General features: G+C 49.2%; 1 protein-coding gene across 1 annotated transcript in view; it reads left to right on the top strand.

Annotated features, from left to right (window-relative positions):
* Positions 1-14,667, top strand: part of C3 (complement C3) — a 44,714-nt gene that overhangs the window by 19,197 nt on the left and 10,850 nt on the right. The window contains exons 18-27 of the mRNA XM_034946877.3: positions 1,368-1,476; positions 1,735-1,820; positions 5,788-5,930; positions 6,026-6,238; positions 6,927-6,993; positions 7,121-7,207; positions 8,958-9,161; positions 9,891-9,966; positions 10,295-10,454; positions 12,616-12,714. Of these exons, the coding sequence (XP_034802768.1) occupies positions 1,368-1,476; positions 1,735-1,820; positions 5,788-5,930; positions 6,026-6,238; positions 6,927-6,993; positions 7,121-7,207; positions 8,958-9,161; positions 9,891-9,966; positions 10,295-10,454; positions 12,616-12,714 (1,244 nt within the window). The remainder of the gene's footprint in view (positions 1-1,367; positions 1,477-1,734; positions 1,821-5,787; positions 5,931-6,025; positions 6,239-6,926; positions 6,994-7,120; positions 7,208-8,957; positions 9,162-9,890; positions 9,967-10,294; positions 10,455-12,615; positions 12,715-14,667) is intronic.

Genomic DNA, 14,667 nt, shown 5'->3' with positions numbered 1-14,667 from the left:
AGAGGGAGTCTCGCTCTGTCGCCAGGCTGGAGTGCAGTTGCACAGTCTCGGCTCACTGTAACCTCCGCCTCCTGGATTCAAGAGATTCTCGTCCCTCAGCCTCCCGAGTAGCTGGGATTACAGGCGCCTGCCATCACGCCCAGCTAATTTTTGTATTAGGTGGTTTTTAAAGGCCACTGCTTCTTCAGTGTTCTGCACCAGGTCTGGGAATGTTCTCAGCTCACCTAGTCACGTTCAGAATGGACAAATCCCTCAGAGGAAGCAGACACAGTTTCTCGGGACCGTGATCCTCTAGAGGCACGTGCACATGCTTGCTTTCTTTTATTATTATCTTTTTTTGAGACGGAGCCTCACTCCGTCACTGAGGCTGGAGTGCAGTGGCATAATCTTGGCTCACTACAACCTCTGCCTCCCGGGTTCAAGCGATTCTCCTGCCTCAGCCTCCCGAGTATCTGGGACTACAGGTGCCCACTGCCAAGCCTGGCTAATTTTCATATTTTTAGTAGAGGCGCGGTTTTGCCATGTTGGCCAGGCTGGTCTCGAACTCCTGACCTCAAGTGATCCACCCGTCTCGGCCTCCCAAAGTGCTGGGATTACAGATGTGAGCCACTGTGCCTGGCCAAATGCTTTCATTTCTTTAAAAATCAAAGGGAAAGGAATGACTATAATCCAGTCTGCATTGTATATGTCCTTATACCAGTACATTTGTGGGATATAATTTTTAGTTCTTTTTCTGGAGAAGAAGTTCCCAAGGCAGATGTGTCTGGGGCTCGTGAAAATTCATCCTGAAGTCCTCCATGTCCGGGATGTATTTCACTGCTGGGAATCCCTCCTGGGCAGAGGTAGGATCTAAAGGTGTGACCGCTGAGGAAGTAGGTCGGCTCTTTTTTTGTTTGTTTTTTGTTTTTGTTTTCAGATGGAGTCTGTCTCTGTCGCCTGGGCTGGAGTGTAGTCGTGTGATCTCAGCTCACTGCAACCTCCACCTCCTGGGTTCAAGTGATTCTGCTGCCTCGGCCTCCAGAGTAGCTGGGATCACAGGCGCGCACCACCACGCCCAGCTAATTTTTGTGTTTTTAGTAGAGATGGGGTTTCACCGTGTTGTCCAGGCTGGTCTCAAAGTCCTGACCTCAAGCGATCCCCCCACCTCAGCCTCCCAAAGTGCTGGGATTACAGGGGTGAGCCACCGTGCCCAGCCTTAATTTTTGTATTTTTAGTAGAGATGGGTTTCACCATGTTGGCTAGGCTGGTCTCCAACTCCTGGCCTCAAGTGATTCACCTGCCTTGGCCTCCCTAAGTGCTGGGATTTCAGGCATGAGCCATGGCAACTGGCCTGCTCTGTTCTAAATGCAGATCTAAACCCCCTGCAGGTGACCTGGATGAGGACATCATTGCAGAAGAGAACATCGTTTCCCGAAGCGAGTTCCCAGAGAGCTGGCTGTGGAACGTTGAGGACTTGAAAGAGCCACCGAAAAATGGGTAAGGCCGGGGTACCCCCGATACAACCCAACCCAGAGTCAGACCGTTTAATTTGCATGCACCTGTTATCTCTTGTCTTCTCTGGAATCACAGTGCAACCCCACAGCCCAACCTAGAAAAATCAGGAATCGGGTGACCTACATGGAGGCACCCCCAGACCCTTCCAGCCTGTCCCTCGGGGTCCCTCTGCACCAGTTCTTCCCCTCTACCACCCTGCTAGATGACATCTCCTAATGCCCCAACCTCTTCTCCATCCAGAATCTCTACGAAGCTCATGAATATATTTTTGAAAGACTCCATCACCACGTGGGAGATTCTGGCTGTGAGCATGTCGGACAAGAAAGGTGAGAGAGGATGCTGGCTGGTCCCCGGGAGGCAGGGACCCCAGGGTGTCTGAGTGTCATCTCATTTTATCCAAACTCAATCAACCCTATGTTTCTTGGCACTTTATTCTCTGCCCTGGTTACCACAGAGGTGTTGTTACCAGGAACTGTGGGAATCCTTAGTTCTTGTCTAACTTGGAAGAAAGAATTCAGCCAAGAGTCACATAGCAAGGGTTAAGTAGTAGAGTTTATTGAAGGAAGAAACAGCTCTGGGCTGGTCCCCCTGGAAAAATAGTAGTAGCAATGCTTATTTAAAGAGACAGGGCCAGCCTCGATGGCTCACACCTGTAATCCCAGCACTTTGGGAGGCCGAGGCAGGGGAATCACTTCAGGTCAGGAGTTCAAGACCAGCCTGGTCAACGTGGTGAAACCCCGTCTCTACTGAAAGTACAAAACAATTAGCCAGGCAGGGGGTGGCGGGCGCCTATAATCCCAGCTACTCGGGAGGCTGAGGCAGGAGATTCGGTTGAACCCGGGAGGTGGAGGTTGTGGTGAGCTGAGATTGTGCCACTGCACTCTAGCCTGGGCAACAAGAGCAAAACTCCTTCTCTAAATAAATAAAAAGTGACAGTATGCTCTGAAAGACGACACAGACATGGCTGCTCAACAGAACGAGCCAGCAGCAGATACTGCTGGTAGACTCTTTTTATGAGACTCTTACATGATTTTTCGTGAAGGGGCGTGAGTGGGTGTCACTTGTAAGCACGTTTTGGGAGGTCTCTTTGGGCGAGCAGGCTCTGTGGCTACAGGTACTAGCATGCATGTGGCATGTCTCGTTAGCATCGAAAATCTCCACCCAGGGGTGTGTTTTTTACTATGATAATGAGCAAAAGACAACTCTAGGGTGTTTTCGGAGCAGTGCACATGCTCATCATCGGGGAAAATCCCTAGCAAAGTTATTTCCAGCTAGGACCTGATAAGTCCCCTTCAGGGCCAGAGGACCCCAACCACAAGGCCATGTGTGGCTAAAGTAGCCGTCGTCCTTTTCGCTGACTGCCAGTGAGCAGTGCTGTCAGTAGGCAGCCTGTCTGGGACTTCTTTTCCCAGAAAGCTCCCCTGCCTGCTCGTTTCCGCCTATCTGCCTACTTTAACAGTGTCAAAAGCTAGACAGGGTGGGGGTACAGTCTCTAAAATTGATGCTTTTCTTTCTTTCTTTTTTTTTGAGAAGGAGTCTCACTCGGTCATCCAGCCATAATTTATATGGTTTATTATAATTTATAATAAATTTAATTATAATATTTATTTATATATTCATTAATTGTAATATATGTTTATAATTATAATATATAATTATATATTATATAATATATTTCATATCTACATATCACATTACATATGCAATATATTATATATCACATATTACATATATAATATATTATATATCACATTACATATATAATTTATCATATATTACATATATAATATATTATGTATTACATATATAATATATTACATATTACATATATAATATATTATATATAATATATTACATATTACATATATAATATATTATATATTACATATATACATATTACACATGTAATATATTATGTAAACATATAATATGTATTATAATTTATAAGAAATTTAATTATAATATAATTTAATGAATTATAATAAACCATAATTCATTATAATTTAATACATTATAATAAACCATAATTTATTATAATTTAATTGTGTTATAATGTATAATTATAATTTACTACTAATATGTCATTTGTTATTGTTGACATGTTAACATATATAATGTATATTTTATTAGATATATAATATAAATGATGTATCATTTATTATTGATTACATATCTATAATTATACCATATCATAACTTATTACAAAACATTCTATTTAATTTAAATATACCCAAAATAGTATCATTTCAACATTTTGTAAAAAGTTGCAAAACCACAACCCACTAATAATGTGACTATAACCTTTTAATATTTGATAATAATCTACTAGTATATCAAAATTACTGATGATATATTTTACTTCTGTTTGCACTAAGTCTTCAAAATCCAGCATGTATTTTACAATTCAGTGCATCTCATTTAGGATACTAGATTTTCTTTCTTTTTTTTTTTTTGAGACAGGATCTTGCTCTGTCACCTAGGATGGAGTGCAGTGGTGTAAACAGGATGCTAAGTTTTCTTTTTTTAGTAGAGACAGGGTGTCGCCATGTTGGCCAGGCTAGTCTCAAACTCCTGGCCTCAAGCAATCTGCCTTCCTCAGCCTCCCAAAGTGCTGGGATTACAGGCGTGAGCCACCGCGCCCAGCGCAGGATGCTAGGTTTTCACTGGAAATACTTTGATCTGTATTTTAGGTTTCATAAAATTTACAGTTGAAAAGGTAGATTCTCAGGCCAGGTGCAAAGGCTCAAGCCTGTAATCCCATTACTTTGAGAGGCTGAGGCCGGCAAATCATTTGAGGTCGGAGTTTGAGACCAGCCTGGGCAACATGGCAAAGCCCCGTCTCTACAAAAAAAAAAAAGAAAAGAAAAGAAAAGAGAAAGAAAAGGTAGATCCTCATACTCAAGTAGTTGCAAAAATACTTAAACATTTTCCACTCAATCAATCATCATTTTTAAAAAATTAAGATTTAATTCACTTACTATATGTCACCCTTTTAAAAGTACAATTCAGGTCGGGCACGGTGACTCACACCTGTAATCCCAGCACTTTGGGAGGCCCAGGCAGGCAGATCACCTGAGGTCAGGAGGTCGAGACCAGCCTGGCCAACATGGTGAAACCCTGTCTCTACTAAAAATACAAAAAATTAGCAGGACATTGGGGTGGGTGCCTGTAATCCCAGCTACTCAGGAGGCTGAGGCAGGAGAATTGCTTGAACCCAGGATATAGAGGTTGTAGTGAGCCAAGATCACGCCACTGCACTCCAGCCTGGGTGACAGAGCGAGACCCCATCTCAAAAAATAAATAAATAAAAAATAATAAAATATATAATTCAGTGGTGTTTCATATATTTAAAATGGGCATCAGTTGTTTGTTTTGTTTCATTGGGTTTGGTTTCACAGACAGGATCTCACTCTGTTGCCCAGGCTGGAGCACAGTGGTGCGATCATAGCTCACTGCAGCCTTGAACTCCTGGGCTCAAGCAATCCTCCTGCCTCAGCCTCCCAAAGTGCTGTGATTACAGGCATGAGCCACCGCACCTAGCTAGATCATCAGGTTTAAAGTTTAAGTCTGAATTAAATTAAATACATTTAAATACAAGTACATCAAATAAAAGTACAAATCCAGTTTCTCACTCAGGCAAACCCCATTTCAAGTGCTCAGCGCTCCCCCACAGCTTGGGGCTACCATTTCAGACAAGCAGATATATTTTGGAGATTTCTCTTCCTCCCTACACGTAGATCTCTGAGTCAAACTACAAACAGAATGTAAATCATTAAATAGTGGTAACAACGGCCAGGCGCAGTGGCTCACGCCTGTAATCTCAGCACTTAGGAGGCTGAGGCGGGTGGATCGTGAGGTCAAGAGATCGAGACCATCCTGGCCAACATGGTGAAACCCCATCTGTACTAAATATACAAAAATTAGCTGGGCATGGTGGTGCGTGCCTGCAGTCCCAGCTACTCGAGAGGCTGAGGCAGGAGAATTGCTTGAACCCAGGAGGCGGAGGTTGCGTTGAGCCGAGATGGCGCCACTGCACTCCAGCCTGGCGACAGAGTCTTGCTCTGTCTCAAATAATAATAATAATAATAATAATAATAATAAATAATGGTAACTCCCAGCCACCACCGTCATCATCTGTCATTTGTCGCCATTGACAGCGTTTAGTTCATGGGCTTCAGCAAAGACAGGCTGAGTTAGGGAGAGCTGCGGAGCGAACTAAGAGCTGAGACCCAGGAGCCTGGCCTTGTCCACTCCCCGACCTTGACACTCCGTGTTCTGTCTCTGCCCGGGCAGGGATCTGTGTGGCAGACCCCTTCGAGGTCACAGTAATGCAGGACTTCTTCATCGACCTGCGGCTACCCTACTCTGTTGTTCGAAACGAGCAGGTGGAAATCCGAGCCGTTCTCTACAATTACCGGCAGAACCAAGAGCTCAAGGTGGGTCCCGGGGTGGCAGAGGCTTCTTGGAGGCTGCAAGGGGGTAGGTAGCCTGTTGCACACACACTTGCCCGGATCCTTTCTCTCCCTGGCAGGTGAGGGTGGAACTACTCCACAATCCAGCCTTCTGCAGCCTGGCCACCACCAAGAGGCGTCACCAGCAGACCGTAACCATCCCCCCCAAGTCCTCGTTGTCCGTTCCTTATGTCATCGTGCCGCTAAAGACCGGCCTGCAGGAAGTGGAAGTCAAGGCTGCCGTCTACCATCATTTCATCAGTGACGGTGTCAGGAAGTCCCTGAAGGTCGTGGTGAGTGCTCGGGGCACCCACAAACCCTTGTCCTTCAGAGAGGGCTCCTGGTCTTCGTACTATTGACTCAGGTTGGAGATCCAGGCTCTGAGACACTAAGAATCATAGTGTCCAGCTTAGGAAATTTGGAAGTCCCAGAATTTCAGAAGCAGAGCCAGGATTGAGGTAAAGTGAGTGAGATGACCCCAGGCATAGAATTTTAGGGGGTGCCAAAAAGCTCGTCAACCATCACCAATCAATAATTTTTTTATAGTCGATTTAAAATTATTTATTTATTTATTTATTTTTTATTTATTTATTTTTTTTGAGACAGAGTCTCACTCTGTTGCCCAGGCTGGAGTGCACTGGCACGATCTCAGCTCACTGCAATATCCGCCTCCCGGGTTCACGCCATTCTCCTGCCTCAGCCTCCCGAGTAGCTGGGACTACAGGCGCCCACCACCACGCCCAGCTAATTTTTTTGTATTTTTAGTAGAGACGGGGTTTCACTGTGTTAGCCAGGATGGTCTCGATCTCCTGACCTTGTGATCCACCCACCTCGGCCTCCCAAAGTGCTGGGATCACAGGCATGAGCCACCGCGCCCGGCAATGCTAGGGTAATCCTAAGGACAGTGCCCTGCTGACCATCTGTGTGTCTGTCTGTTCTTTTATTCATCCAACGACTCCCCCCACCTCTAACACTGCGTAGCCGGAAGGAATCAGAATGAACAAAACTGTGGCTGTTCGCACCCTGGATCCAGAACGCCTGGGCCGTGGTGAGTCGGCTGCAGGGGGAGGGGCTGAGGGGCTGGCAGGGTAAGGGGGGTAAATGACCTGGGTTTAGTGAGGTAGGATAGGGCGGGAGGGAGCTAGAGCCATCGGTGTCTCTCACTCACCCTGCAGAAGGAGTGCAGAAAGAGGACATCCCACCTGCAGACCTCAGTGACCAAGTCCCGGACACTGAGTCTGAGACCAGAATTCTCCTGCAAGGTGAGACACCCTTGACCCCGACCCCATGGGTCCCAGGAGGGCATGGACGGAGCCAAATTCCATCTCATTCTGGAGGTGTTTAACCCGCACCTTTCTCTTCCCCTTCAGCTAGAACAGCCCATCTGTGATCTGTTTTCCCTCTTTTACATTTTTTTTTTTTTTTTTTGAGACAGAGTCTGGCTCTGTCACCCAGGCTGGAGTGCAGTGGCGCGACCTCAGCTCGCTGCAAGCTCCGCCTCCCGGGTTCACACCATTCTCCTGCCTCAGCCTCCCGAGTAGCTGGGACTACAGGCACCCGCCACCACGCCCGGCTAATTTTTTTGTATTTTTAGTAGAGACAGGGTTTCACCGTGTTAGCCAGGATGGTCTCGATCTCCTGACCTCGTGATCCACCTGCCTCAGCCTCCCAAAGTGCTGGGATTACAGGCATGAGCCATTGTGCCCGGCCTAAAAATTTTTTTAACCATACAGATATTATTTGCTATGATCGGTTTTATAGAAGCCTCCAGATAGCATTTAGTTCAGCAAAGAGCTTTCGCTGATACATCAGTTTATTTTAATTTTTTCTAGACCTTCTGTGCTTCTTAGATGGGAAACCAGCTTAAATGAGACTCAATAGCCTGTAATCCCAGCACTTTGGGAGGCCGAGGCAGGCAGACCACCTGAGGTAGGAGTTTGAGACCAGCCTGGCCAACATGGTGAAACCCTGTCTCTACTAAAAGTACAAAAATTAGCTGGGCATGGTGGCACATGCCTGTAATCCCAGCTACTCGGGAGGCTGAAGCAGGATAATCGATTGAACATGGGAGGCGTAGGTTGCAGTAAGCCGAGATCAGGCCACTGCACTCCAGCCTGGGCGGCAGAGCAAGACTTCGTCTCAAACAAAAACAAACAAACAAACAAACAAACAAAAAGACAAGCAACATAGTACAAGAGCAGAAATTCTGGAGGTCATTTCTTGCCCCAGGAGGGAAGACTGGAGAAAGAAAGGGCCTTGCAACCTGTAAGCTATAAGGCTTTGGGGCAAGAGCCTTGGTTTTTTCACCTTTGGTAGGGGAAGAATAATAGTGTCTACCTCCAAGGGTTGGTGTGATGATTTTTTTTTTTTTTTTTTTTTTGAGGCGGAGTCTCACTCTGTCGCCAGGCTAGAGTGCAGTGGCGTGATCTCGGCTCACTGCAACCCCAGCCTCCCGGGTTCAAGTGATTCTTGTGCCTCAGCCTCCCGAGTAGCTGGGACTACAGGCGCCCGCCACCATGCCCACTAATTTTTGTATTTTTAGTAGAGACGGTGTTTCACCATATTGGTGAGGCTGGTCTCGACCTCCTGAGCTCAGGTGATCCACCCACCCCAGCCTCCCAAAGTGCTGAGATTACAGGCTTCAGCCACCGCGCCCAGCCTCGTTGACTATTAAATGAGACACTCTGGTATTCTCTTAGAACAGTCCGGGAAGTAACATTAAGCGTGATATAAGTATTCCTGAATATTGTTACTGGAATTATTTTACTGCTGGTGAAATGAGACCCAAGGACCAGGGTGCCCCTGTGAAGCACCTCCCACTCCTAACAGTGCAGACCCCCGAACAGCCACTCAGCCATGCAGCCTCCCCTCCCCGCAGTCACATCCTCCCCAGCCCTCGCCTGTCCCTAACCCCTTGGCCCTGGCTGGTTGGGAGGCTGGAACCCTTTTCACGCCACCCCAAGGTGGGTCACCCACCTGGCTTGAGCAACGTCCTCTTCCCACCTGCTGCAGGGACCCCAGTGGCCCAGATGACAGAGGATGCCGTCGACGCGGAACGGCTGAAGCACCTCATTGTGACCCCCTCGGGCTGCGGGGAACAGAACATGATCGGCATGACGCCCACGGTCATCGCTGTGCATTACCTGGATGAAACGGAGCAGTGGGAGAAGTTCGGCCTAGAGAAGCGGCAGGGGGCCTTGGAGCTCATCAAGAAGGGTGGGCTCCCTGCCCCTCTTGGAGACCCCAGGGACCCCTCTCCGAGCACACCCCTCCCCTAAGATCCCACCTCATCTCAAGACCACGCCCTCCCCTGAGGCTCCACCTTCTCTCCTAGCCACTCCCCTCATTTGAGGCCCCACCTCTTCTCAAGGCTACGCCCTCTGAGGCCCTGACTCCTCCCAGGCCAGGCTCTTCATGAGACCCCGCCTCTCCTCAAGGCCATGCCCATCCCCTGAGGGCCCCCCACCTCTTCTCAAGGCCACGCCCTCTGAGGCCCTGCCTCCTCCCAGGCCAGAATCTCGAGACCCTGCCTCTTTTCAAGGCCACGCCCATCCCCTGAGTCCCCACAGCTTCTCAAGGCCACACCCTCCTGTGAGGCGCCACCTCCTGTCCCAGCCACTCTCATCTGAGGCCCCACATCCTGTCCAGGCCATGCCTCTTCCCTGAGACTCCACCCCCTCTCTGAGAGCCCTCCCCTCCCTGAAAGCCCCCCACCCTCAATATCCTTCTCCTCTCTGAATCCCTTGTCCTCTTGAGAACTCTTCCACCTCCTCGTTCTGATCCCCCACCCTCTTTGAGTCCTTCCTTCTTTAAGGTCCCCTCCTCCCAGAACCCCTCCGCCACCCTGAGCCCCTGTCCCCTCTCTGCACCCCGCCCCTGCCCTTTCTGGCGTGCCCCCTCTGCTCAGCCCCGGCTCTTTTGGGGGTTCCTCTCTCTTCTCTGCAGGGTACACCCAGCAGCTGGCCTTCAGACAACCCAGCTCTGCCTTTGCGGCCTTCGTGAAACGGGCACCCAGCACCTGGTGAGTCCCAACAGCCAGCTCAGGCCATGCATACTCCCCACCCTCAACCCCCAGCAGGGCCTGGACCCTGGCCAGGGGTGGTCCCTTAGGCCAGCCTTGCCCAAACAGCCCTGGACCTGCAGAGTCCAGGCAAGCGCTGGCTGAGTGGCCGGCGGTCATTAAGCATCCTTAAGCACAGACCGCATACAACAGCTGGGTCCTGGGGCCTGGGAAGGCAAACCAAGCAAACTGGGCCAGGCCCTGGTCCCTCCCCCCCGCTCATTGGCTGGTTGACATGGCAGTCTCTGGATCTCAGAGCCGATTGGCTCATGCTCTGTGTCCACTCCAGGCTGACCGCCTACGTGGTCAAGGTCTTCTCTCTGGCTGTCAACCTCATTGCCATCGACTCCCAAGTCCTCTGCGGGGCTGTTAAATGGCTGATCCTGGAGAAGCAGAAGCCCGACGGGGTCTTCCAGGAGGATGCGCCCGTGATACACCAAGAAATGATTGTAAGAGGCTGGGATTTAGGGCAAAACGGAAGAGACGGGCTCCTGAGTCTCACAGGATGAACACGAGAGAGACCCCCACCTCCATGTGCCCACTGCCCAATTCCCTTTGCAAAGATTGGGCTGGGGGGTGGGGGCAGGGAGATAAATAAGCCAGAGGCGTCACTCCAGCTTTGCAAAAACCAGAGACCTGCGAAGCCCAGCGCAAAATGAAGAGGCACGGCCCCTCGCTCAGAAATTATGAAGAATTTCATTAAACCAAGTGCAGGGGTCCTGCCTGGGAATCCCTTTCTCACATTCAATCCATCAACACCTGCATTCTCCCGTGATGTTATAAGAATCACCTCCTTCTCTCCATCCTTATGGCCAGCCCCTGGTCCAAGCAACACTCTCCCCGCCCCTCCTTATTTGGAGACCTTGTAGAAGCCACCTCCTGGTCATCATCCTGGTGTCCTCCCACTTTTGTTGGCTCTCAGACACTCACCACATAGCAGCTGGGGTGATTTTTTCAAATCCAGCTGGATCAGTTCTGTGGCTCTTAAACATAAAACTCCTTCGAGCACTGGTTCTCGAAGTGTGATCCTCAGACCAGCAGCAGCAACAGCACCCATGACTTACTAAAAATGTGCCTTCTGTGGCTGGGCTCGACGGCCCATGCCTGTAATCCCAGCGCTTTGGGAGGCCGAGGCAGGAGGATGGCTTGAGCCCAGGAGGTCGAGGCTGCAGTGAGCCATGATCATGACACTGCACTCCAGGCTGATAACAGAGTGAGACCCTGTCTCAAAAACAAAACATATTCTGAGACCGGACCCCTGACTCACTGAATCAGAAATTCTAGGGGCAGGACCCAGGAATCTGAGGGGTGTGAGTGTGCGTGTGTGTGTGTGTATGTGTGTGTGTTTGAGATGGAGTTTTGCTCTTGTCACCCAGGCTGGAGTGCAATGGCCCGATCTTGGCTCACTGCAACCTCCACCTCCCAGGTTCAAGCAATTCTCCTGCCTCAGCCTCCTCAGTAGCTGGGATTACAGGCGCCCACTCCACCATGCCCGGCTGATTTTTGTATTTTTAGTAGAGACGGGGTTTCACCATGTTGGCCAGGCTGGTCTCGAACTCCTGACCTCAGGTGATCCATCCACCTTGGCCTCCCAAAGTGCTGGGATGACAGGCATGAGCCACTGCGCCCGGCCTAGGAATCTGAGTTTTTAAAAGTGCCCGCATTCCTCCAGGTGATGCTAATGTGTGCTTGAGATGGAGAATCACTGCCTCAGTCTCACCTTTCAGGCTTCCAGACTTCCAGCCTTTCTTTTCTTTCCAGGCTCCATCCATTGATAGGAGCCTTGCTCTATTGTTCTACAGGGCCTTTGCACATGCTGTTTCTGCCACCTAGTATGCTAATCCCTGCCGTCTGTGAGAGTTGACTCCCTCAGGGACACTTTTTCTGACCTCCCCAACTGGGTCACACTCCCACAGTTCATTCTCGCTGCTATGTCCTCTTTCCCTTGCACAGAACTCATCCACTTATAAGTATATATCTCTTGGCTGGGCGCAGTGGCTCATGCCTGTAATCCCAGCACTGTGGGAGGCTGAGGCAGGTGGATCACCTGAGGTCAGGAGTTCGAGACCAGCCTGACCAACAGGGGAAACCCCATCTCTACTAAATACAAAAAAATTAGCTTGGTGTGGTGGTGCATGCTTGTAATCCCAGCTACTTCGGAGGCTGAGGCAGGAGAATTGCTTGAATCCAGGAGGCGGAGGTTGCAGGGAGTCGAGATTGCGCCATTGCACTCCAGCCTGGGCAACAAGAGCAAAACTGTCTCAAAAAAAAAAAAAAAAAAAGTGTATATCTCTTGAGGAGCTGGATGGACCATGTCCATCTTCCCTACTAGACAAAAGCTCTGTGAGGGCTAGAGCCTGTGTCTGGTTTTACAATGGATCAAACCGTTGTACCCATTGTACATTGCACATTGTACATTGACATTTGCAGAAGGAACAAATTGTTGCATGAATTAATACTAAGAAGTTTGACCTTCCTAGGGTAGCGGGGTAACACCTAGAAGAGACTCAGCCCTGCCCAGACCCCCTGATTCTGAATCTGCAGGGGGGGATGACTGCCATGTGTGGACACACCGGTGACCCCATCCTTGCTTTCTGCTCTCCATCCCAGGGTGGATTACGGAACAACAACGAGAAAGACATGGCCCTCACGGCCTTTGTTCTCATCTCGCTGCAGGAGGCTAAAGATATTTGCGAGGAGCAGGTCAACGTAAGTGCCCTCCATCTTCCCACCCTACCCTACCTTACCCGATGCAGAGCACAGCCACCTTGAAGAGTGAGAGGTTGCCTTCAGGGAATTTGCAGCTCTCCCAGTGCAATAACAGACATCACTGCAGTCATGTTAATAGCTAACATGTTTTGAGCACTTAACTCATCTAATACAGACCCCCCCTCTAATAGTTTCACATGTTAAGTCTCATAATCCTTTTAGCAGCCTGAAAGGTAAGTCACTCTTATTATCCCCAGTTTGCAGATGAGAAAACTGAGGCACAAAGAGATCAAAGGTGGGGATTCTTTCTGTCTGCCTTACAATTTTCAGAGGGTTTTCAGCCCATTTCCAAAAGTGCTTTCTACATCAGTGCTACATGATCAGTACAGTTGCGTCCTTGCTGCTTCCTTAAAGAAAACTTGGGATACAGAGCTAAGACTATTTCCTTAGTCCAGAGGATCTTTCAGGTGATTTTCAAAGGGATCCGTGACTCCAAACAGGAAACGGTGAACACTGTTGGCTCATCACTGTCTCTTTTTCCTCTGGTTTTGATTCTGAAGCAGGGAAGCTTGGAAAGATGGGCCACTGAGAGTCTGGAATGCCTTTGTCTGCTTTATTGTGGTTGTTTGTTTGTTTGTTTGTTTGTTTTTTGTGATGGAGTCTCACTCTGTCGCCCAGGCTGCAATGCAGTGGCATGATCTCAGCTCACTGCACCCTTCGCCTCCCGGGTTCAAGGGACTTTACTGTTTCAGCCTCCAGAGCATCTGGGATTACAGGCACCCGCCACCACACCCGGCTAATTTTTGTCTTTTTAGTAGACATGAGGTTTCACCATATTGGCCAGGCTGGTCTCGAACCCCTGACCTCAGGTGATCTGCCTGGCATGGCCTCCCAAAGTGCTGGGATTACAGGCATGAGCCACTGCACCCAGCCTAATTGTTGTATTTTTAGTAGAGATGGGGTTTCACCATGTTGGCCAGGCTGGTTTCGAACTCCTGACCTCAAGTGATCCACCCACCTTAGCCTCCCAAAGTGCTCGGATTACAGGCATGAGTCACTGCACCTAGCTGATCGTGGGGTTTTGAGTGGGTTAACATTTAGCTTTCCAAGTGGGAAGCCCAGGATTCTACCCCCAGCTAGTGGCTTCTCCCCACTTAGGAAAAGAGATGGAGGGGAGGGGCCAGTGAAGAGAAAAACAAACACAGGGCTGTTGCCTCTAACACCCAAGAGGGACCAAGGCAGAGAGAGAGAGAGAGAGAGGGAGGGAGGGAGGGAGGTAGAGAGAGAGAGAGGAGAGGTGGGGGTGGGGGACTGTGGGGTCAGACAAATCTGACTTCAAATCCTGACTCACAGGCACTTCCACCCTTGAGCCTCACTCAGGATGTGCATCTGTAAAATGGGGATAATAAATAACGATCTCTGTATTTTTAGGCCTCTGAGTTGTCCCAGATATAACACACATGTGACCCAGATTATACAAAAATTGATGGGGAATTTATGTGCAGGCACCAAGGCATCAAATAGAGATGAAGGTGGCCTCAGGGACTCTGCCAGGATGCTTTGCTCCCCTCTCCCGTGATCTTCATTCCGTTCTTGGCCAGTAATTCAGTTCAGGCAGAATATGGCTGCCTTCCTTAGAGAAAATATCAGATCAAGGTTAGGGCCACCATATTCCCAGGGAAGGACTCTGATTGGCTCAGCCTGGGTCAGATGACTACATCTGGACCAATCAGCTAAGGACAGGAAGTAGGTCTCAGTGGGCAGACATGGCTGTTTCCACTGTGGCCACGTGAATGGAAGGGAGAAGTTCTTACAAAAGGAGTGGATGTCAGAGAGGCAAATGGGCAGGAATAAAAGAGATTTGTTTCTGCTACAACATAGCAACATTGTAGCAGAGTATAGCACAGGCTGTGAAACCAGACTCCTGGGGTCAAGAGTGTGCTGTAATCCCAA

Source organism: Pan paniscus, chromosome 20, assembly GCF_029289425.2.
Source record: "Pan paniscus chromosome 20, NHGRI_mPanPan1-v2.0_pri, whole genome shotgun sequence".
Classification (NCBI taxonomy): Eukaryota; Metazoa; Chordata; class Mammalia; order Primates; family Hominidae; genus Pan; species Pan paniscus.
This window is presented reverse-complemented; position numbering and strand designations above follow the sequence as displayed.